This window comes from Patagioenas fasciata, chromosome 12 (genome assembly GCF_037038585.1).
Source record: "Patagioenas fasciata isolate bPatFas1 chromosome 12, bPatFas1.hap1, whole genome shotgun sequence".
Taxonomy (NCBI): Eukaryota; Metazoa; Chordata; class Aves; order Columbiformes; family Columbidae; genus Patagioenas; species Patagioenas fasciata.
Window position 1 is genome coordinate 22,665,852 of NC_092531.1, and position 25,730 is coordinate 22,691,581.

General features: G+C 37.7%; 1 protein-coding gene across 1 annotated transcript in view; it reads right to left on the reverse strand.

The window, feature by feature from the left end:
• EFL1 (elongation factor like GTPase 1) overlaps positions 1–25,730 on the reverse strand; it is a 57,725-nt gene that overhangs the window by 20,713 nt on the left and 11,282 nt on the right. The window contains exons 10-15 of the mRNA XM_065847866.2: positions 25,520–25,656; positions 24,588–24,710; positions 24,075–24,174; positions 20,534–20,685; positions 19,892–20,070; positions 19,182–19,317 (exon numbers count right to left, since the gene is read on the reverse strand). Of these exons, the coding sequence (XP_065703938.1) occupies positions 19,182–19,317; positions 19,892–20,070; positions 20,534–20,685; positions 24,075–24,174; positions 24,588–24,710; positions 25,520–25,656 (827 nt within the window). The remainder of the gene's footprint in view (positions 1–19,181; positions 19,318–19,891; positions 20,071–20,533; positions 20,686–24,074; positions 24,175–24,587; positions 24,711–25,519; positions 25,657–25,730) is intronic.

A 25,730-nucleotide genomic window follows, 5' to 3' on the forward strand; every position in this document is an offset into this window, starting at 1 on the left:
TATCTGTTCAAACATTTGTGCATAATCTCAGTATTGAAGTCCCTGGTGTGACAGTTGATATTCAGTCTCACATTTCCCATTGCATTCCCTCTGTATTTGTAAAAAAAGCCTGTTTATAGCTCTGAAGAACAAAAGGGACTTTTTTTCCCCCTTCTAATATGTCTGATCCTTGGTACAGCTCACACTTATTTTTGGTGGTTTAAATTTAGAACAATTCAGATTGCAAGAGCCCTCCAAAGGTCACCTAGTCCAACCTGTAGCCAAAAGCAGGGTTAATTTCAAAGTTAGATCAAGCTGCTCAGGGCCTTGCTCAGTCAAGTTTTAAAATCCTTTAATGATGGAGACTGCACAGTCTCTGCTGACGAGCTCCTCCAAGTGCTTAATTAATCTTATTTTGAAGAATGCTTTATTTTTTCTTCCCACCCTCCCCCCCCCATATGCCCATTTGGGATTTCCCGTTTCTGCAATATGAATCTTGTAAAATTTATTTTATCATATAGTAAGCTATTAATTCTAATCCTACTATATTTTTAAATGCTGCCAGGTTGGAGAAAACCGAGCTTAAATTGTAGTGATAAGAAAAAATACAGAAAAATATATTAGCTATAAATCTGCAAAATAGCTGCTATAAATGTATATTTAGTCTTGTCCGGCTTGCTGGCACATTTAAAACAATTTGAAATTATTGCCTTCAAATTTCTAACCAACAGGACATCATTCATAATTTAGCCAGAGCTATAAAAACACTACCAGAAGTGTTTGAGTAATAAAGACAACAAATAAAGCTGATATTGATATATACAGTCACTTTTCCTGATTATCCTTCAATGGTAAGCAATGAGCACTGCAGTACTTCTAATGGAGTAGAAATTAAATGCACATGTAACTTATTATGAGAAAAGTTAAATCTTTAGCTCATAATCTCTATGCGCTTAAAAATTCAATTTGCATTTGTAGATTGCAGTATATTTGCGCTCCTTCCTCCTCATTCTCCCCTATGTGCCTGAGCAGTGATAAACAGAGAAGCTCTTAACCCACCTCCCCATTATCACCCTAATACTTTTCCAGGTTCTTTTTTGGCTTAGTCTTTATTTGAGGCCAGAAACAAAGCAGGTCAGCTTCCACCCTATGAGATCATGAGGGAGTTTAAATTCTGAAGAGCCAGTCTGCTGCAGAGTTCTCATCTGCACAATCGAGCTGTTTCTACAGCTCTGAAGTTGAATGTCTGGTCAGTAGGATATGCCAAAACCCAAAATGTCACTATTTAAGAAAACCTGCCTTAAAATAAATAGAAGCAGAAGAGCATTCAATGGCTTTAAATCCAGGATAGCAGATGCTACAAAGAAAATAAATCTGTATAAACTCTGTGTTGCACCTGACCTATGACCAGCATGTATTTCCTCTTTTTCACTTATTCAACATGTGGTTTGAATGAAAAACAAATGCTGGATCATCATCACCACCAGGGACTGAGAAAAGGGATGGGTCTATTTTATTCTGATCTTCTCCAGCTGGTAAAAGGAAAATGATTTAGAGTGGGAGGCGAACAGCTTCTTTTCACAGTGTAATGTGAACCAGAGAAATCAAGTTACCAAATCTTACTTCAGATAGACTCATTCTTTTCTTGACACACAATACAGTGTTCTTATTACCATAAAGAAAACTTAAAGCTCTCTGTTCTTTTATTTCCTATTTGAAGGCAAGAGTACATCAATTATACTAGTGTCTGGCAACAATCATGCACTAAAAATAAAAAAAATCTGTCACTTTTCACAAAAATCAGGCTTACGACCTGAGCTTTTTAATTGCTTAACCGTGTGAGCCAGCACAGAGCAGTGCCCAGCCCTGATGAATCTAATTTACAAATTCTTAGTAATGAACTTAGACAAAAAAAGTCCACAAAGGTTCTTGGACACTTTTTTCATAATATGATTATTAGTAATTGCTAATGTATTTTCTGAATAATATTAGACCAAGATGTAACACAACAAATTCCAAAGTACCACATGACATGGCGATTAAAGAATTCTATTAAATATGCTGATACATCAATCCTAAATTTACTTGTTGTTCATCCCACTAAAATTCACACATGCTACTTGTTAATTACTTGAATGGACTCAGAAAAGCCACTCCAAAATTAAGCTTACAAATATGCCTCCCATTTTAAGATTGGTTTTGTCCTGTTCAGCCTTTGAAGACAGACATTGTTATAACACAGACATTTTACTTCACATTTCTTTTTGTAGTGCAATAATTTTCAAAAAGAAAGGAACCAAAGGTAGGAAATAACTGTGTAAGCAAGGTGAGATAAACTACTGCTCTTTTGTTCTAGGTGATTGTGAGGCTGCTCTCAGCTGTCTGTAGAGGCTTCATCAACTTCCTCACCCTGATCTGGTGGCCTATAGTAGACGCCCACAATTGTATCCCCCTTGCCAGCCCGCCCCTTAACTTTCACCCATAGACTCTCAACTCGCTCCTCATCCATGCCTGGACAATACTCAATACATTGTAGTTGCTCATCCATGCCTGGACAATACTCAATACATTGTAGCTGCTCTCTCACATAAAGAGCAACTCCACCACCACACCTGGCTGGCCTGTCTTTCCTGTCAAGGACATAGCCACCCATGACCACGTTCCAGTCATGTCTCCGTAATTGCCACTAGGTCATAATCTCCTGCCCTAACACAGGTTCCTAACTCCTCCTGCTTATTCCCCATGCTGCACGCATTGGTGTACAGGCATTTCAGGCATTTTGACAAAGCATTTCTACTGATCAATAAATACAGTGCCGGAACTCAATTGGACTTGAATAATAGGAACTGAAAAATCCCACTCTCCAGGCCTCGCTCTGTGTGCCAAGGACTCCACAGACAAAAAGGTAATTTTACAAAGCTTAACACTCAGATGGAAACACCCAGACGAAGCAGTTCTAGTTCTACAAACTTGATACCATCTTTAAAGGAACAGGCAAGACTTCAAGTATTATATAGACATATAATTTTTAAAAGATGACAAATTATCTCTCTCATCCTAAAGAAGCCACTTCTACATGTATTTGTTTATCAAACTGATTTTTGATAGCAGATATTAGAAGTGTTTTCCACATTTATAGAAATGTAACCAGTTGCTTACTTTTTACATAGACTATTCAGATTACTCTGACAAATCATTCACAGTGACCAACGATAAACATTTCAAAGCATTAAAGTTATTTCAACGGTAACTGTCAATCTGTAGGTGGAAAATAAGACTTCCTCTTAACAGACAAGGAATTTATTAACAGCCTGTGAGATAATGTTGTGAAAGGCTGCCTGAGTTGGGTTGTTTTGTATTTAAAAGTAGACCAAATTATGGTGTACATCAGAGAGAATTACTACACAGATGAAGAAATGTGAGATTTACAAAGGTCCTTCTTTTGTTGAGCCCTTTCTATGGCTTGCCCTAGAAGATAAGAATACTAAATCAAGTATACACTTGTATCACCAGTGTTTTTACCACATGAGAGAAACTAAATTGTAAAAATAGATAAGAACATCATGACTGAAATTTTCAAAAGGAGTCGGAGATTTAAGACAAGTCTCCATTTACTTTTCGCTTCTGTGTCTTGCTGGTAACCACTACACCTTAGACACTAATTTTGAGCTTTAAAGATAAAGTGCACTTTTCCAGCTGAATTCAGCTATCAAGATCCAAACACATAATAGATCAATTTCAAGATAGATGTAATTAGTTTCCTTTGATGTAGAAAGATTTAGCATTTAATATTCTTTCAAGACGCAAAAAACGAAGCCAACGCCACCACCATGCATAACTTTTTCAATCAGATAAGGAAATAATTTAGTTTGCAGTGTGAAAATCAAACAAAGAAGAACGTAAGCTGTTTAAATTTTAACTTCTGCCACATTGTTATTAGCCTCGGCACACGAGTTCAGGGGATTTTTATCTTCTCTCACTGATGATATCACCACTTAAGAATCCTTGGCTGCTTTGGAATGGAGACATGTCAAGCTTTGGACTAACACCGTAACGAATAAAGTAAAGCAAAAAGCTAACGTTAGTCTTCACAAAATTTCACAAATCCACTTTTCTGTATTTGCCAAATGATATTAAGATCATTAAAACTTCATTAAAATAACTCCACATCAATTATAATTCTCCTTCAAATCTAGCACAAGCCTAGAAAAGATTATACCAGAAGCCCACTGTCACCTATTAGGGTGACGGACATGGTTTCAATGTTTCCTCGTACACTTTAAGCATTAGCCTCCATCATTCCATTACTATCCCTAATCAGTAAATAAAGAGTAAGTAAATCAGTAAGTAAGTAAAGAGAAAGAAGACGAGGAATTTTGCAAGGGGAAGGTGGCTTTTGGTAGGGTTAAACTCAGTTATTCCTTTTACATTTGAGGAATTTTCAAGTGTTTTACAAATTACGGGGATTAAATGATGGTAACTGTAGGGACTTTGGACAAGTAGTCACTATGGCTTAGGAAGATGTTATATTATACATTTATGACCTCAGATTTTTAGCATGTTTCTCTTGAGTCTCATGGGCACTGCACAGAGACATCTGACGGCAGAACTTGACCTTTCTATATTAGAAACTCTTTCTGGAAAGGAATGTAAATCAAGACACAGACCACATTCTAGTCAAGATTTCACCAACTTTTCTCTGTAATACAGACCACATGTTAGCAGATTGCTGGTGAGCCTCCTCTTCTCAGCCGTAATTGTGCATTTCCCCCTCAATTGTTCTAACTTGCTTCTGAAGCAAGTGAAACTGCTCGTATGGAAAACAGAATATTGTAAAGTATGTGCATGATTTCAGCTGTTCTCAGGACTTTCCAATCATTTTGCAGGAAAAGTTAATTCAACGTTTTCTTTCAAGTTTCATTTCCTCTCTCCCAATGTTAGGGGTTTTTTTGAGCTGAATCTCTAAAAATCACCAGTATCCAACACAGCGTAGATGCCTCTGTCCCAGTTTCTTCGTGACTTTCAAATAAACAATTTGTACCCAAATACATGCTAGAGATTAACAAGCAGAAACATGAATTCAGTTCCTCAATATGAAGGTATTGTAGAACTTTACTGTTAGTTTCACTTCAGTTTGAGGGCAAATTAAGCAAAACTTTCTGATCAGACAAGAGTAACCTCAGCCATATTATTAATAATGCTTTAACAAAATTCCCTTTTGACGTGACAAGTGACCTTTAATACAAGAAGCCCCATAAGGCTTTACTACTGAATCCTCAAGTATTAAAAGATGAAAAAGCACCAGAGCACCCTATTGAGATCTTTTAGGAAAAAGAAAACTAGCAGTTCAAAGAACAAAGCTCTCTGCTTTTAGAAGAACTGCACGGAGAGCAATAATATGATCTAATAGCATGTTCCACTAAAATCTCCTATTGCAAGAATATAGTTTGGAAGAGCATTGCTAACATATGAGTAAACAAGCATAGTTTACCTTCTTATCTTCTGCTGAGATTCTTCTGAAAAAAAATACCGTATATTTGATAGAGTACTTAAACTGCATGATAACATGTTTCCTAACTGTAGGTTGAGTTGACAATTGCAATTATGAACTTTCCTGCACTTTTTCCAGATTAGACTACGAACAATTTCAAGGAAGGTATAAAAAAAAATTTACATTAAACAGTAACAATTAAAAAATTTAAAGTGAATGGATAGAGATCTACCTGCACTCAGTCTGTGTGAAAAAGCAGACACCAAAGCTGAGTCAGGAATTTGCTTGCTGAAATACAAATCTACCTTAAAGGAAATAGAATTAAACCAAAATCAGTTAACATGCCAATCTGACTTCTGGGTTTACAAATAGGTGTAGTTAAAATGAAATATCCATTCCTTAAGTTGCTTAATGAAGCAAATAAATATAGAAGATGAAAGTACTTCAGATAATGGTGGGTTTTTTATGCTACAAAATTCTTTCATTTGTTATGCCATACTAATTTTTTGATCTCAGAACTAAAGTAAATCATCCTGATTTTTACATATTGATGGTTAAACTTCATTTTAGCATTGAAACATAGAAAGAAAAGTCAAGCTTGTAACGTGCTACCATTAGTCTTTATATATTATGCAATCAAGGTGTTCATAGATTTACACCCAAAAAAGTATAGAAGTATATATGTAATATATTTTGCCTGAGCCCACATATCATAAATCCTTTCCACACACCAGCTGAACTTGATATCATTTGAAAGCAGAGATACCAAACAACAGTAAATACGTGAACAGATCTTTGAACAACATGACTACATAGGCACTGGAACTCCCTTCAGTTAGCCTGTGCGTCAAATTAATACTTCCATTACTGCATGTGGAAAGCATTTAGCACCATACAAAACTCTTCAAGGGTTTCTGAAACACAAACTGAATTTTAGATTTATAATTACATTGACTAAATTATTTTAATTCAACCTGACAGCAACACATCTGAATTTACTTATTTTTTTTAAATGACTACCAGAACTTCAGAGGCAGCTCAGCACAGTTGTTGACCCAAACTAATGGAATTTAGGAATGCTTGTTTCAACATATTTACTTTGATAATCTATAAGTCTTTTGAAATGCTGATTTGTTGGGGTTTTTTATTAGTAATAGTAAACATGCTTTTGTAAATAAATTAATGAAATTGCATATTGTACTGGAAAACAGATCAACTGAATTCATATTGAACATTCTATGCAAGAGAAAAAATTTTGCCCAGCAATCCTTTAAATAAAAAGAAAAGCCTTCTACACAACAGAGCATTAAGTACACTCGCTAAAGACAATATATATTTTTTGGAGATGAGAAAGGTCTCACAGGTGTAGCTCTTCCTGTTGTCCTTGACCCCTCTCGCCAGGTTTAATTCTAAGGAGGCCTTAGCTTTCCTAGTTGCCTCCCTACACCCTCTGACAACAGCCTTATCTTCTCCCCAAGTGGCCAGCCCCTCCTTCCATGATCTATAAACTCTCCTCTTCCACTTGAGCTTACCCAGCAGTTCCCTGTTTAACCACGCGGGGCTCCTGGCTCCCCTCCTTGACTTCCTATATGTCAGGATGCTCTGATCTTGTGCCTGGTAGAAACAGTCCCTGAACACCAACCAACTATCTTGGGCCCCTTTACCTTCAAGCAGCCTTGCCCATGGGAACACTAATCTCAGCTAACAGATCAATAACATCAAATGATTTCTTCATAAATCAGGCCAGCTATGGCGTAGTCTAACAACCAATCGATCACAAAGAGAAAACGGCATTTTAGGTTTTATTCAGTTTCAGTAATGTGTCCTGAAAACAGGCAGACTTCATGTATATACTGTTGTCTTAAACTGAAGACTATAGAATATAAATAACATCTGTTACTTCCCAGAATCAATTATAAGTGGTGTTAAAATTAATGAGGGCTTCAGGCACTGATCTTGCAAGGAATTCATTTTGGTCTGTAGAAGTCTTGGAGGTTTTGTCATGTTTGCCTAGAAAAAGCTACATGAGCATATTGCTACAAGTTCTGCATTACTTACCCTCAGTACATGGGAAATTTAGAATCTACTACTAGAAGTGCCAACTACAAAAGACAATGGTAGTCAGTTTAAAAGCTCATTAAGTTTTGCCCATCTTTGTGCCAATTTAAGAATTTTACTGTAGAATCCCAATATACCTGAATTACGTCTAATCAGATAAAAAAAGAATATGAGGACTTTATCATTCAGTACATCAGGTAAACGCAAAGACGGACTAATCAGTTCCGAGGATATTTCAGACATCACACGTAGAAGCAGCATACCAATTACCAAATGTGTACAATATCCTGTGGGAAATACCCTACTGAGTCATTGACCATTTATCCTCTTAACTTGTAAGACATGCAAGTAGCTAATTAAAATTCAATTTTCCAAGACCTGACCTGATGCCTAATGCTCTCCTTTAAAGGCAACAGCCCCCCTGCTCCCTTACATCTGCCTATAAGTGATTTCTCTTTGCTTATTTTGTTGCCCTGGGAAATATGACTTGAAGTGTTCCAAAGTACCATGCATAATGGATCATTTCAGTCTATGTTATGCAGAGGTTGATGTTTATTTTAAATACAATTCTTTTCAAGAAAGATAAAGAATAATATAAAATTTGACTTCAAGCTAAAAGAAACCTTTACATAGCTCATTTGTAGTTACAAGCAATAATATTTTGGGGAATCGTTAATTAAAAGAAAAATTCTACCAAATGAAAGTATCTTTCCCATGCCTCGGATTAGGACAATTCGAAATAATGGGCATACAAAGAGATGGCAAGAGAGGGAACCAGGAATGCCTTAAATACACTTGTTATATCAGCAGCCTAGGAAGTTACTGATAACGAGTTATTTATCATGTGCTCCAATTTAATAGCAAAATAAATTCAGAAAAACCCCATAAAATGCATACAAAAATGCACTTGAAAAGCTATGACTGGGCCATTAACACTGACCTCAGATTGAAAGGCAAAGATATGTTCCAAACACATCAAATAACACTGAGCTACAATAGTGACAATTTCTCAGTGAAAAGTAATGACGGAATTCCAGAAAGTTATTTCAAAGCACAAACATCAATCATTGACTAAGTGCCTAAGAAATACAAAATAATAAAAATCTGGAGAAAATGTTCTGTTAGCCTTTCATTATTTCGGTTAAAATAGGGAGGAAAAAAAACCCTCTAACTTTTCCACAAAATTAAGACTACATTTAAATCATTAATTTTACAAGTCAGCTTCACATTAAGTATTTCTGGCTGTCTGTATAAACTTAACATACCAAAATCATGTATATTTAAAACATTAAAAAATACTTAAAACATAAGACTGCTACTCCTTTATCCCCATAATAACCTTTTTCCCCCAAAGGAAAGGAAAAGAGATTGCCATTTCCCCCCTAATCTCTGATTACTTCAGTTAATGTATCATTGAGCGTTATTACTGTAATTCATAGTCCATATAACTTCGACCTCCTAAAATATTGCAAAATTTTAGCTTTTATTAGCTCTAGGTCAATAAAAAATGGGAAAAATACATAGATCATTCCTAAGATATAAGGATTCTTAAGACTAGTGCAGAAGACTACATGTTTGAATTGGACTCTATTTCAAAATGGAGAAATTAAATAGAACTAATCTTGATTTTTAAGGTCCCCTTGCAAAAAAGTAACTAATAAGATTTAATTTATTTACATCCTGTCAGTCTACACGCAATGAGAACACCCCCAACACTGCGCTCTTTGTTAAAACCAGGCATGAGCCTCCTACTGACAAAAGATACCAGGAAGGGAGCTTGGAGCTTTAACATCTGCACATCTGGAAGACCCTTAGTGTTTAATTTCCCTTTCAAGAGTAATACCAGCAGTCGCTGAGTGCTTCATTTGCATTAGAGGGCAGAAGGAAGAGAGGCCCCACTCCAAAGGGTGGTTTCAGAACACCATCTCTAACAGAGCTGGGATGCTCTCAACACGAGCAGTCGTGTCCCCACTTCTGCCTTCCCAGCACAGCACTGGCATCTGTCAGACCCCGGGTGAGCCAATGCAGGACACTAAATAGACAAGTAAAACCAACCTAACGAAAAGGCAATTTTCCTTCTCACCCAATTTTCACTCCCCTCAACTAAGAAATACATTTTTAAGAGAAACTGCTTCTGACACGTTGCCCAATAAAAAGCAAATCAATGTATCGATCACAGTGAAACTCCTACCGCATAACGAAGCCAACCAGAAGTATAGGATTAATAATCAACATCTTATAAAACCAGTTAAGAAACCTTTTCCCCCCTCCCATCCGTGTAGAAAGTGGAGCTAACACCTCACAGTCCCATGTCTCACAGTGCCATTTGTCTCCATGTCCCACTGCCACCCCCTCCGAAACCAGACCAGTCTGCTGTCGTTTTTGCTGAGTAAGCAGAAGAGCCCGCAGACACCGTCTCATGTATCACCCACAAGCAACAGCAGCGACTCAGCTGCTGCCTCAAGACAAAGCAAAATCTTGAAACACACAATGTCAGCTGCTTTTCTGAACAAAAGAAATGTGGCCATTTGCCGCTGCTAGGTATCAGCTTTAAACATTTTGGAAGAGTTCTGGGTAGCTGAATCTTTTCTACTAAAAACGAAAAGCATTTCTGCTAAAAGCGGCTGATTACTTAAGACTTTTTTTTCGGTTGAGAAGGAATGCTTCCAACACAGTATGTCATACTTCCTGATGGGATTATGTACACAAAAGAATCTGTTAAAAATGGAGCGTGTTTTTAGTCTTGTTTCCAAAGTAAACGCAACTCCTGTAATCACACAGTCTCCCCTCAACAACTTTTAAACATGTTGTCAACTTCCACTAAGTTTACCAGCGAGAGAGAGGAGAGGATTCAGATATAATTAAGTTTCCACAGATTATGTGAAATCAATGGCTAAATACTGAAGGGAAACCAAAATTGGTGAGCTCACTGAAAAAAAGGCAGGCAAAACACAATCATTATATATCCCGCTTGGAAGCAGCTGCCTGGCAACCAGCATGTACGGCCTGGCCGGCCAACTGGGACAGACACAACTGCAGGATAAGCGGAGCTTAGAGGGAATCTGAGGATTTTAAGGACAGCAGTCCACAGGAATCCAGGCTTTGTGAGTACCACTGCTCAGATAACTTGCTTTTTGAACGTCACAAAACAATTAGTCTTTTGTGGAAAAGCTCCAAAAAATGCCACCATCAGGATTCCATATATTTTAGGTCCTGTTTTGGACGCTGCTCAACATGCAGCTCTTTGCATCGATGAACCATGTAGGTTGTCTTTAGAATTCATCACATGGGCTTTCAGCTTCTTTGTCCTCAACAGAATAAATAGGGAGAAATCTGTTTGAAATCTGTCTTTGCTGATGGGTAAGTGCGATAACAAAGGTAACAAGAACTACCAGCAGGTTCACGTTTTCATTTAGCTTAACAGGTTCACAGTCAAAAACTCACAATGGTTGACCCAATACTTCAACATTGCATAAAGCATGATCTGTACAAATCTTAACATATGACACGTAGAAACCACCAAGTATTTAAATGAATATTTATTGCTCAATACTCTGTTTCAGAAATCCAATTAGTCACCAAAACAGACTTCTATCAAAGCTAGCGATGACAATACTTTAGCCAATGAAGCCTAAAATGACAGTAACAGATAAACTAATGTGCCAGACACATTAACTTAAACAACTGTACAATTTATACATTCAGAGTGTGGTTTTTCTGTTTCCCCACCAGCACATTGTCTTGGCTCGTCTGCCTACATTCAAGTCAATAATCATGTGCTTAAATCAACACCAAGTGCCTTTGAAAAACCTGCTCACTTCAAATTCATTAGGATGACAGAAATCTCTTCATTCTGTAAGGAAAAGCTTTCACTCACGTCTCAGCTGGGTCCTTAAATTCATTGCAATTTTCCTATTGCAATCTCACTGTCTTCACACAGGCAGGCCCAGAAACAAAAATGGCAATATAAAACACTCACTACCAAATTAGGTGCATTATCTACCCAAACATGCCTGCAGAAAGGAAGGCCACCAAATGCAACACCCCAGAAAAACACCAGCTAGAGTCCATGGCTGTTATGACAGAAGAGCAGCTTTGGAAAATGGAGCCTCTCAGTTTTTTTAAAGCACTAGCTTGCATTTTGCCCAAATACATAACAGACCTCATTGGCGAGAATTAGTATGGAACAAGAAAGGTCTGAAAAGAACCGTATTTCTTTTAGGCTTAATTAGATGTAAAAAGGTACCTAAATTTCGTTCCAGGTATCAATGCTAAAATTGAGGAAAGTCAGCAGCTGTTCTGCATCTTAAGATAAAACCTTAATGGCAACAGTCCCTCAAACATTACCTTTATCTACCTATAACTGGAATGAAACAATTCTTCACAAACAACAAATTCTTACAAATTCAGATTCCGAAACCTGTAAAGTGAAACCAGTTTTCTCTATGCTTGCTATTTTCAATTCATACAATTTTGACAATGAAATTAATGTAGCTATTACTAGATAAATACAAACGGTGTTGAAATTCACACTACTTGACTTGCAACCTCTGCAGAAGAATATTTCTAGTAAATATCAACTTTTCCAAGTATTTACTAAACGATAAACCACTCAAAACAACCTTCACTTTGAGCCTAAACTCCCCAGTGCTGCCCCTTTAACAATGTTGTTTAGCAGTGCTCCACAGCTTGCCATCTAAATATAGCTCTGCCTTAACCCCCCCTACAGTTCACCAGCCACACAAAGCCAACTTCATGACTCACACCCCGATACAGGCCAAGCCACCCTCAAAACACTTCTGCAATTTCACGTGAAGCATGGAACAACATCAGAATCTTAGGGAGACATTTAGAAAATAACTCACTAAAACACAGCCTTTCTTAACAATCTCTTTGATTTTGTAACCTTCCCTTTTGCTGCATGGGATTTGGATTCTCTGCAATCGTGTTTGTGTTCAGTGGGGTTGCACGTAGAATCAATTCCAAACTGGTTTTTCTCACTCAGGTTCCCATTCCCTCATTGCAACCCCCTCCCTGCTTTTTCTGAACTTGAAGAAATTTTGGTAACACCAGACAATGGAAGCAAAAGAGAAACCTCCAAAGTAATACGAGGCTTTTGTGACTCGTTCAAACGTAGAAGTAGGGGCATTTCACAACCACAGATGGTATTTATTGCAAGAATATCATGTATTGCAGGCACCAGGCCTGTTACACAATAAGACAAGCACTTCTTCACATGCGGGTGTGAACACGTGTCCTGCTCCTCGCTCCGTTACGCAGGAGGCCTGGCTAAGAGTAGGAAGTGCTCTGCCATGAATTTAAAATGCACTCAAATCAATTGCCCTCATGGATTGGTGGTTTCTATTGCATAAACAACGCCGGTTAGGAGAAGAGGTTTTGCATTTGCTCAGGTTGTGGTTAACTAAAATGTTCTCATATAGTCTTACTTTATTGACATAGGATAACTAATGTAATCGAAATAAAAAGATAAAGTACAAAGAGTAACAGATAGAAAGGCAGAGGGAAATGTGGAATCTGAAGAGAAAACATGGGGCAAACACTAAGATTTCAGGTGGGGAGCTTAGGGGAAATATGGTACTTTTCAGAGCCCGTTAACACTCCAAAGACAGCTGAGGGAGGTCCAGCCTCATTTCTACAGCCTGGCTATTACTCTGTGCAGAAGGTAATTAGAGTAGCCATGAAAATTAAAGAAACAGAGAGGAGATTTTCCCATCTCTTTTTCATATAAAACAGCAGCTTTGCTCGGGACAAAGGAATTATCAAAGAAAAAATGAAAGCTAAACAAGATGTTTTCATGACAGTGGCTTTACTTAACACTACACTGCCTCTGAAACCACTACATTATTTCCAAGTTGAGCTAATAAGTAGGCACCACACTGAGCACAGATTTTTGGCTTTCAGAATACCCAGTGAGATTAATTTCATTTAGAGACAAAACATTTGTAGATTTTCTGCATGAAGAAGTGCACATTAAAAACCATAATCCAAAGTTTTCACTACATTGACAGTGCTGTGAATCCATAAGAGACCTTTCCCCAAAATTATACATTTTTGTATTGTATGAAAAACAGTGCCCTTTGGCTTCACATTAAATGGGAATCAGAAAACAGTTCAAGGAATAGAACAAGTTACCTTGTTCCTATTTACATTTCTAGTAAGGAAACATATGGAAAATTACGTGACAACTCTCTAACTACCCTTACTTGTCAAAGAACCACATCATCACCACATATTCTAAACCAGGTTTGATTTATGGAGCCTTCAACGTGTCTGAATTGCTATACATTAACTTACATGTAACAACGCATAGATTTTCAAACTCATTTGTGTTTAAGCAAGTATTTTGTACCATTCCTGAAATGATACTGCGTGTTCTCAGTTTGAATTTTAGAAAACCCATGGCCACATTAAACAAAGGAAACGCTCCTGTAAAATAGCTTCCTGAAAGTTTGAGGTTTCCAGCACACTACTTCTGCAAAGGGAATAATCCAGCATGTTTAATTCAGAAGTAGGAAAACAAGCCTAATACCACTTTGTACAGAGGGATAAAAGGTTTAATTATATAGTCTAAATAGAGATCCTTGGTAAATCAGGTAATCTACACCTCTACGGAAAACTGAACCTTAACCACTAACTCATCAAATTAAGCATGATTGCTGGATCTTGCAGTCAGTGCCCTGGTGTCCACATTCATCCCTGACCTGATGTTTCCCACTTTGTACAATATTTCACAGCAGGCAGGATATTCTTAGAAACGGAATTCTGACAGAGTACACAGCTGAAGTCACTTTGGTTCATCTATCATAGATTCTCATTTAGTTATGGATCTTTAGTTAAATCTCTAGAGATTTTTCAACCAATCAAGAGAAGTTAGATGGTTCCCCTTAAAACCACATCATAAGAAAGGAGAGAACACACAGCTGTACTACGAACTGCCACCTATTAAACAATACTGACATTAACGATGATACTGGTTTAAAAAATACAAAGCACCAAACACAAACTCATGCTCCATGTAATTTTTACAAGTAGACTGAGGTAGGGTATAGTTTTCAGGCTCTTCAAATGAAAACGTGAGATAATTTCCCAAAACCGTCAGTGATGTATCTCAGTGTGCTGGAAAAAATCCCAAATGCAACATTATGGATGTGAGCTCAGCCAATCATCTCAAAACTTGACTTTAACACTTCTGTTACTATTTTACACTGGTGATACTAACTACGTTAACACTCTAGTTCATTTACAGTATTGGAAAAAACAAGAGGTTTATTAGCCAAGTAATAAATATGACTGTTTCCGTAGATAACTGTTCTGCCTTTATTTATACATAGACATATTTTGTTTCATAGAGGGAGAGACTAAAAATAACATATTGAAGCTAACTAAAGAAAGAAACTGTGAAATACTGGGCAAAATCCCTGCCCTCTGTACTTTAAAGAGACTTAAATCACACCCAACCAAGTACTCACACAGAAGATTTGGAAATTTTGGAGATGAACCAGCTGGTATCTGGGACCTAAACCCACAAAGCTACAGAAAAGCTGAGGAACATCTCCCCAGTCAGTTCTCCATCCTTACACCAAGAAAAGGAACCAGTCTCCTGCTGCTGTGCTGTGAGTTTCTTCAAGCAGCAAAGGTATGAAATCATCTTGATTCTTGCTAGTCCCACCACTGCCCACAGACATATAAGTAGCAACAAGGGACGCCGACAAGTTTGGACAGTTTTCCTCCTAGTACTATTTGGGGAATCCTAAGTGCCAGCAGTACCTGTTTGCAGACAAACCTCTGCATACAAAGTGCTTGCCTTACATTCAGAAGATTATTTAGAAATCTTACATGAAAACTCAGATTGTACAGATTATAATAACTAAAAGTTGCTTTAAAACTGATATAGAATGTTTCACTGCATTCTCTCCATTCCTCAAAAACTTAACTATCTGAGTTTTCTGACATTATAACCCATCAGCAGTCAAGAGCTAACTTAAAGGCATTTTTGGCCAGATGAATGTATTATGACTGTAGCTTAAATAAGCTTATACAGCTCAATTTTTAAATATGATTAAAAACCCCTTGTGTTCCAGTGGCGAGATGAAACACATTTTTAAGATCTCATAATAAACCCCTGAAAATTAGGAGCAGAGAACATTCCAGAAGCACGAGAGAATTCAGAAGTGATTTTCTTCAGAAAGAATTAATACACTTATGATTTCCTTTTATAGTGCTAAGAAGCTACAGTCAGAAAAATAAAAAAAATAGAGCTACTCAAAAAGCAATTTAAAAATCTTCAATATAAATTAAAAAAAAAATCCAGCCCAAAAAAGGCTTTATAAGGGAACTATTAACCAAAGTATTCTTCCCCAAAAAGCCTTAGTTGGGTCAATAAAGACACATGTCAGTGCTGTACTTCTGACCTAAGACATGTCACATTTTTTTCTTATTGAGCGATATGCTGATATTGATTTGAAAACAAGGCAATGAATCACTTATTCTTTTGCAATAGTCAAGTCAAATCCCCTGAAATAATCACAAATAAACCAGCAGAAATTGTAAGGCAAACAAGGTAAATGAAACTTCGCAAATGATGAGCAAAATACGCTTCTAGTTTCATTTGATCCTGGTTCCTTAGATGCACGCCATATTATGATACATTGCCCAACAAGCAACACAAGTTACTCAGCCTGCTTGTTGGAACCACACAAAGCAAAGAGCAGTAATTGAAAAGGCACTAAGTCCACCACAGCAAAAATAGAGTTAAGAAAATGGTTTCAGTTTCCAGTGCTGAAAAAGACGAAACAGATTAAGCATCACGTCTTTAACTTCATATTTTTTTTTTCAACAATTTTTCATAAACCATTGATTAGGTAGGGAATTAACATAGATACAATGATGTCAGGTAAACTCAACGGTTCACAGAGATAAAATGGAATTCAATAACAAAATCCACTGAATTACATATCCTTTCCTGAATAATATCAGATTACTATAAACTAGTTAAGAATGCAACGTTATTTTATTGGAGTTGTGAGATGGCAGTTAGTCATAAAAACTGTAAGCATTCCAAAACTGAAGACAAAGGGTTGAGTTTTCTTTGTTTCATTCACTATTTTAGGCTAATTTCAGTAACATTCTTGAGCAAGACTGCCCTCCAGTGTTCACTGATCACTGGTCTGAGATTCCAGCCCATACAGCTGGAATCACTTCAAGCTGGCTATTTTTTTTTTTTTAATAATCACATTACTGATTCAGGGAGTGAAATTAGCCCACCAAATGTTTGCACAGAAATAAAAGGCTGGTGCAACAGCAGGACTGTTCCTAGGGCTTTCACAGAAGGTGGTAACGCTTGCTGTTTGGCATCAGTCCTAGAAAGCCATTCTGGGCCTTTAAAATGGCATCGTTGCTTGCAGCTGCTCTTTGCACTTAACAGAAGCTGCTTATTAAAAGCTTCTAAATTGTTCAATGAAGGCCTAAAGGAATGAAATGCTTGTTAGACACCTTGTAACAAGGTTAGCTGTGCTAGTCTGTACCAGTTCTTCACACTAACTGCAGCTGTATGGCACCTTCCTTCAGAAAGGTACCGAAGCATCCACAAGTATGAATCCATCATCACCTACAGCTCCCACGTCATACTGTTTACATGGCAAGAATCCTATAAGTGCTTTATAAATTATTAAAAGCATTTTAGAAATGGAAAAGCCAAGGTACACAGCAGTCCATCATGTAAAGTCAGTTCGTAGTGAGCTGGCAACAGGAGGGACCTCTAGATTCCTGCTTTTAACAACATCATTTGGTAAGTTAAAGAAACAAATGCTCTAAATTTGGTAAAACACTTGATATTTGCATAGCTGACTGTATTTGAAAACATTCCGGAAACCATCTAGCCTCCTATGAGCACTACACTAAAGCACTACAAACCTGGCAGTAAGGGAAAAGCTTTGCTTTTAACGGTATTCAATAAAAACAAAAAACACTTAAATAGTCACACAGGCAACTCTCAGAAAAAAATCTAGGTTTTGTATGCTAGCAAACATAAGACTATTGTTGTGGTACTTCTGGATGAAAAGCAGTACACATGTCAATTTTAAGATATGTGTTACTCTGAAATTGTGTGTCTGTGTGCATGAGTGAGCATGAGTCTACCTTGACTTGAGTAAGGCATTTGACACAGTCTCCCACAGCATCCTCACAGCTGAACTGAGGGAGTGCGGTCTGGACAATCGGGTAGTGAGGTGGACTGGGAACTGGCTGAAGTGAAGAAGCCAGAGAGTTGTGGTCAATGGGGCAGAGTCCGGTTGAGACCTGTATCTAGTGCAGTGCCTCAGGGGTCAGTACTGGGGCCTGTATTATTCAATATATCCATCAACTATTTGGACAAGGGAATAGAGTGCACTATCAGCAAGTTTGCTGATGACACCAGGCTGGGAGGAGTGGCTGATACGCCAGAGGCTGTGCTGCCATCCAGAGACCTGGACAGGCTGGAGAGCTGGGCGGGGAAAAGTTTAACAAAATATAACAGGTGTAGAGTCTTGAATCTGGGTAGGAACAACCCCAGGTTCCAGTATAAATTGGGGAATGACCTATTAGAGAGCAGCGTAGGGGAAAGGGACCTGGTGGTCTGGTAGACAGCAGGGTGACCATGAGCCAGCACTGGGCCCTTGTGGCCAGGAAGGCCAATGGTACCTGGGGTGGGTTAGAAGGGGGTGGTCAGTAGGTCGAGAGAGGTTCTCCTGCCCCTCTACTCTGCCTTGGGGAGACCACACGTGGAATATTGTGTCCAGTTGTGGCCCCTCAGTTCCAGAAGGACAGGGAACTGCTGGAGAGAGTCCAGCGCAGGGCAACAAAGATGATCAAGGAAGTGGAGCATTTCCCATGTGCGGAAAGGCTGAGGGAGTTGGGTCTGTTTAGTTTGGAGGAGACTGAGGGGTGACCTCATTAATGTTTACAGATACATAAAGGGTGAGTGTCAGGACGACGGAGCCAGGCTCTTCTGGGTGACAACCAATGGTAGGACAAGGGGTAATGGGTTCAAACTGGAACACAAGAGGTTCCACTTAAATTTGAGAAGAAACTTCTTCTCAGTAGGGGTAACAGAACACTGGACCAGGCTACCCAGAGGGGTTGTGGAGTCTCCTTCTCTGCAGACATTCAAACCCGCCTGGACACCTTCCTGTGGAACCTCATCTGGGTGTTCCTGCTCCGGTGGGGAGATTGCACTGGATGAGCTTTCAAGGTCCCTTCCAATCCCTGACATTCTGTGATTCTGAGAATTTCCACTGTTGGGAAAATAATATCAATAATCCTTGCAATTTATAAGATATAAGACTTTACTGCTGTCTTTGGCAATTCCTGGCAGCAATACTTACCTGGCTATACTCCAACCTGAGGTTAACAGTGAATTAGGACAGTGTAATCCCTAGTTTTCTCCTATTCATGCATCTTTTCCCTCCTCACAATTCAAAGTTCACAGAATCGTTTAATTAGAGTGCCTTCATTTTTTGCACAGATAACATACCTAAAAACATTCATAGATTTATTTAAGTTTTCTTCTTATTAAATCACATCAAAACAATTTAAGCGTATTTCGGATGATATAAGGATTCAAGGTCTAGGAAATGAACTATTAATTACAACTTACCTAGAACATTTCCTGCAGGTACTTCTTCAAGATCTTCAAGTTCTCTTCCCATAAGCAAGTAGAGATTCTCCAATGTACAGCAAGTCATGTGAGGTACTGATGGCAGATCATCTGTAGCAGAACACTGGGATGACAGCTACACAAACAACCAGTGTTACACATCTATCATTTCTTACCGATACAAACTTCTTCCTCAAAACTTATTTGCATTCCAAAGCTAAGAAAAACATTCTCCAATATTTTCATTTCAGAAGTAAAAATACTAAAAACCAACATATAGTTGAAAATACTTTCCCCTTCCAAAAATCCAGTCTCGTGTCAAATGAGTAAATATTACCAAGAAAACTTAAAAATAATGCTTTCTTTGGTAATTTTTAAATGCATACTACTCCTGTTTTTCATCGTCACTGATAAAACAAATGTTTTAAAGTAAACTCATAAGTAATGAACGTCTATGATCACAATCTCAAAACAAGTTTTCTTCGAGTCAAAGTATGCACATACTGGAAATGCCTTTAAGGTTTATAATGAGTTTACCAATACAAGCAGCCATTACCACAACTACCTAAATTACTTTGATACTTTTTGAAATTTTTGACTACTTCTTTTTTTTCTTTTAAATTTTCAGAGTGAGCAGCATGTAAAGAGTTAAGTCATCCATGTTACAACAGAGTCCCAAGTTATGGTAACATTTCACTGTCACCTCTTACCTTTTGCAAAGACTCAGCAGGATCATATTTTGGTCCTAAAACAAAGATCTTTTGCCCTCTTTGCACCACCCCACTGAACACTCTTGCAAAAGCAATGAAAGACTCCTTGTTGTCTGCCTCCTGTTTCACCGCCTTTGAGGTTGTGTTCTCTACTTGACCAGTGAGCTGCTGCTCTTCACCTAATCAAAGTCAGAAAAATATATGAAGTATAAAAGCAGTTTTTGCCTTATCACCTGAAGGAAAAAAATAGTCAATTACATATTATCCTATCACACCTTGCAATGCACTAAAAGACTGAAAGAATGCCCTGTTAAAATTCATAATCCAGTCCTGTTGCTTATACATTGCTTTTCCAGCAAATTATTATTGGGCTGTTTAGGAGGGGGTTTCGGTTGTGGGGTTTTTTTGGTTATTTTGTTGTTGTTATTGATTTGGTTGGTTGGTTAGTTGGTTTGGGTTGTTTTTTTGTTGTTTGTTTTCTGAGTTTTGTTTGGGTTTGATTTTTGTTTGGTTTTTTCCATCTATGGAACTGTTTGGCCTGGCATGTAGATGATTCTTTGTATGGTACACAAACCCTCGACAAGACCTAGAAACCTCTATTAAAAGTTCTATGAGAAAAATAGATAGCAGAGCATGACACACCTTTTGCATCACCACTGTTTGTAGTTACTTCCGATGAATTTTCACCTGGTGGCTTTTCTGACGTCTCCTTTCCTTGATTTGCTGCCAACTTTTCTGCATGCCTTCGTTTCGCAAGTTCACGACGATGAGCTATTTCTTCTTGAGTTAAAGGCCTACATTATATTTTAAAACATTAGTATTTGGAAATGTCATTTTTTAATTAATCAAATCACACTAATTAAGATTCTGCAAGAGACTTAATTTAGAAACTGCTTAATGAGACCCTTCATTTTAACAAAATTATTCTTAGAACTTGAGGAAATCGCTTTGAACACAGTTATCATACTTGCCTTTAATCCAAACATTTATCTCAAAAGAGTAATAAAACTATACATAAATTATAAATCTCTCTAAAAATTACTTAAGAGAGTCCTCTAGGATAAAATGGCAGAATTTGAAGTACAGAACTCAGAACCTGGGACAGACACATTACATGCCACAGAAAGAGCAAAACACAGACAAACTTGCCACCATAAACCTCTCAGCAATTCTTTTTCTTCTTCTGTTAAAAAAAAAGATCTCTTAAACAATCATTGTGACAGAACTATGAACATGTATCTCTGAAATTTGGGATAGTGTGGTAATTCTGTTTGGCTTGTTTAGTTTATTTTAGTGCAATAGAGAGTGAGGCTTAACAATACAAAATGCAAAACAGATGGTAGAGAAGAAAACTTTTTAATGATGATTTTTTTTTTTCCCCGAAGGCAGCTGTTCAAAGCTATTTAAGGGTTTGGAATGTCTGAAAAATTCCCAGAGGGGAGAGATTGATAGGGAAAGTACAGATGAGACAGCCACGGGTGTCATAAATGCAGTCTATATATGATGGCATAGCATACACATGAGATATACGTATGCATTCCAACACATTTTATTGTCCAAAACCACTTTTCATTGGTGTAAATAATCCCGAGAGTGAAAGAAAAAAGTTTGTTTGCTTTTTTCCCTTTACATGGTATTTTTTAAAGTATCAGTATATTTAGATGTTAAATAACCCTAATCACAAATGTTAAATGTACCTTAAAATTCTGAATGCACTCACGTAAGTTGCAATATATACAAGCATATGTAATTATAATCTCAATTTGATAAGAAGCAGATTGAGTGTAGGTGGGAATTTAGCTAGTAGGTACAACCTAGAGTTCCATCCTACTTTCTGTCAGCATCAATTTCTATAAAATTAGTCACTCCCGGTAGTATCATTAAAAAACATAAAAAGATAATGTTGTCAAATAAATCCTTATACAGAATTGCAACATACTCAAGCAGAACACAGAACCAGATTAATGCACAATAGGCACTGAATCTCCAACAACATCAGTCTGAAATTATACCTTGATTTATTCAATTTCCTCAGATGGCAAAACCAATCAGAAGGAAAATCTGTTTTGAACAAACGCTGCCCAAACCAGAAGAAAGATCCTCTCCATTTCTTCCCTCCCCTTTTTTCACTCTGCAAGAAAGGATCTACAGCCTCATAATAATGGCACCATGCAGTCACACAAAAACCAGTAAATTAAAATCTTGGAGCAGAAAGAAAGAGATATTCCCTACCTCCAGAGAGAGGTTCCAGCATCCAGACACCGTACACGTGAACAAGTAACAGAGCTGACATAGATGGGTAACGCACTATTTCTAATTCATCTTAACCCCAACTGTGTGGTAAACAAACACTACGCTTTCTGTGTCTGCTATACGTAAAAGCCAGTTTTGCCAGTATGTTACATTCTCATCACGTCCAAGAATCTCAATCCTCTCAACAAACAAAAGAACATGTCATTATCAGTGATAGAACCGCCAGAAAGCGATGGCCTCGGTGTAGTCTTCTCTGATAACTAGAGTAGCTATCCAGGAAAGCAGACAGAGCAGGACCAGCACTGCTGTCCTACACCAGCACCTGAGCAAAACTCCTTGTTCCAGACACATCTAAGGACACAACTCAGAGTAAAACTGCACCATCTAGTGTCTGGTCTAGCCGTAAGTGCAATACACCTTTCCCCTGAATTCAAACTTACTGCAAGAAAGATTTTTGGTGGAAGATTCATAGATAAGTGTGGTAAGAAAAAAAAAATGAAGTAATTCTAGGCAGTGTGTGAGAAACCTAATATAGTAGTAAAGCTTTCAAATATTACTACAGCAATAGTACCACTTTTGCACAAAGATTTAACAGTCAAAAGCAGTCTAATTTATTATAGTAGACAGACTAATACTTTCTATATTACTACACTGAACAGTGACAACCCCAGAAAATCATGGAATGACCAGTTAATACATAAGTTGACTACTGAAAATGCTCCAGAGGCTTACAGGGATGAAAGGTAAGAGGAACTGCATTATTATAAACCTATCGGAAAAGTACCTTTCTTCTGTAAAAAAGTAGATGGTTTCGGCTAAAAGCAGTCCACTTAAGGACGTCAGGGAAATGAAATAAGAAGGATTTACCTCTCAAAGAAAATAACAATAAAAAACTGTAACGAAAAAAAATCTTCAAAACCCCCAAGAATAAAATCTTTCTAAATGCATTCATGCCTTTCAGTTCACTGCAGTAAGTTAGTCAAGGCTTAGACTACTTTAACCCATTTTATTTTGCACTTGCAATGGACGGGATGATGACTTAACTAGTATGTCAGATACAACGGCAAGTGTTGCTTGGTGCAAACACAAGCTATTATGATCATGCCAAGACAATCTTACTGAAGAACTGAGAAAGCATTTCAACTCAATCACATTTTCAACCAAACATCCTGTAATAGCATGCAATGTCTGCACTGGGATGATGTATATGGACAAAAGTACTATTCTCCAACAAATGTGGGTAACAAAGATGCTGAAGGGAGTGGAGCATCTCCCTTATGAGGAAAGGCTGAGGGAGCTGGGGCTCTTCAGCTTGGAGAAGAGGAGACTGAGGGGTGACCTCATTAATGTTTACAGATATCTAAAGGGGGAGTGTCAGGAGGATGGAGCCAGGCTCTTCTCGGTGACAACCAATGGTAGGACAAGGGGTAATGGGTTCAAACTGGAACACAAGAGGTTCCACTTAAATTTGAGAAGAAACTTGTTCCCGGTGAGGGTGGCAGAGCCTGGCCCAGGCCGCCCAGGGAGGTTGTGGAGTCTCCTTCTCTGCAGACATTCAAACCCGCCTGGACACCTTCCTGTGGAACCTCAGCTGGGTGTTCCTGCTCCATGGGGGGATTGCACTGGATGAGCTTTCGAGGTCCCTTCCAATCCCTGACATTCTGTGATTCTGTGAAAGGTGGGGTTTTGGGGATTTTGTTTGGTTGGGAGTTTTCAGGGTTCTTTTTCGATCTTCTAAAACTACTATGATTAAACAAATAATATCTTGAATTCACTCAGAAAATCCCTACCTGCTGAAGGATTTTATTGCATCTCAAGAATTCATGAATTATCTTCTCGGGTCTAAAGCAATTTATCCTCACTTGCAACATAACTCTTCTCCTAAATGTATCTAATGTAAATCAGAAAGTTAAATGTTACATTTTCTTACCTTGGTTTATTGTGTGGTAATGCCTTCGCATCAACAGCAAACATTTTGGAAACAAAGACAATAACTGGGGCTGTTCCTTCACTACTGCATTTCATAAAAGCTGAACAAACATAAAAGGAAGTTATTTGCACATTTTTTTCCCCAACTGTAAGGACAAAACTATGGCTCTCCATTAATTTTATAGGAATTACTGTTCACTTCCTATTTCAATGGATAATATGCTAAAGACAGATTAAGAAGTAGAAAATTATTCTAGCCTTATCATTTGGTAATACTTCCATTATCTTCAAGTCTGTCTCACAACAGAATAAAATGAGCAAAATTGTAAAAATAGAACTCTTCATGGCCATAAAAATAAGACATAATATTATGTCACTGACAAACATCAACGAAGCTACTACAAGTAAAATAATGATAAATCTAAGTAGAGATTACTACACTTCTTATGATACAAAGAAACAAAACCACCAAGACAGAAACAATCTTCATGTTAATGGGAGAACACCTTCTCACCACTTTTCAGTTCCTGAGTTTCTGGTGGTAAAGAATCAAATGTTCTTGCTCCAACACACATCAACTTTTCCACTCTCTCTGCAGTGATGTCAAGAGGACTTGGAAGTTTATTACACACCATGGCTAAAACACATTGTTAAGGATATGTATTTATGTTTCCTTACTGAAAGCAAATAAAAGGAAGACAAATGCTTTCAATGTTTGTTTCTTTGAAGCAACCTCTTGCACAAACCGCCAGCAACAGCAGATAGCTAAAATCCTGTCTGTAACTGTCTGTTAGTGCCTACAGCTCCCTGTCAAGTCAGCAGCAATTTCTGGCATTTGTCCAGGGGCAGAATAGAGAGTCAAATGGGGTGGCTCAGCCTATGTGCAACTGGGAAACTAAGAATAACACAATAAGGCAAGATTTTAGAACTAATTAGGATTTATACATTAATAATGTGTGCATACCTACAATAATATGTGTACTATGTTATAAATGATGGAAAGTTTGCCTACACAGCAGACAAACAGCAAAGGCTAATATTGGATTAAGAATGCATACGCCTAAAACATAACACCAGATACTTCCAGAAGCTCATGGACATAAGAGTCAAGATGCTATTTTATAAAAGGAAGATTGGTTTATCCTTCAGGAAAAACACTAAAATTTGTATAGAAAACTATATAAAGAAAATGTTTTGTTAAATTGGCGCTAGTTTCATAATTTATTTCCCTAAAAAAAAAAGGACGTGTGGAAAAGCACAAATTCTGTAGAAATGTAAGACTAATTGTAGATATGCAACTTAAAATTACAAGTGAGAAAATAGGCTCAGCTAGCATAGGCACAGACATGAAAAAAAGAGAACAAATCACACGTTGAAATATGCAAGTACTCTCTGAAGTCTAAGAGCTGCCAAGAGAAAAAAAAATTCTATCTTCCTCAAGGATACAGAGGACTGCATCGGATATTGGTAGCCACTGGCTACAAATGGCATTAAGATGAACTTTAGGGTCTGCATGCCGTGATTCCCGTGCACCGATTTTCAGTCCCAAAGAGGTGACTATCTTTTCAATTTTTTCTTTGTCTCTGTAAGGAAAATAATGAACAGATAAAAAACCACAGTAGCAATACATAATAAGCACCTACAACATTTCTTGAGT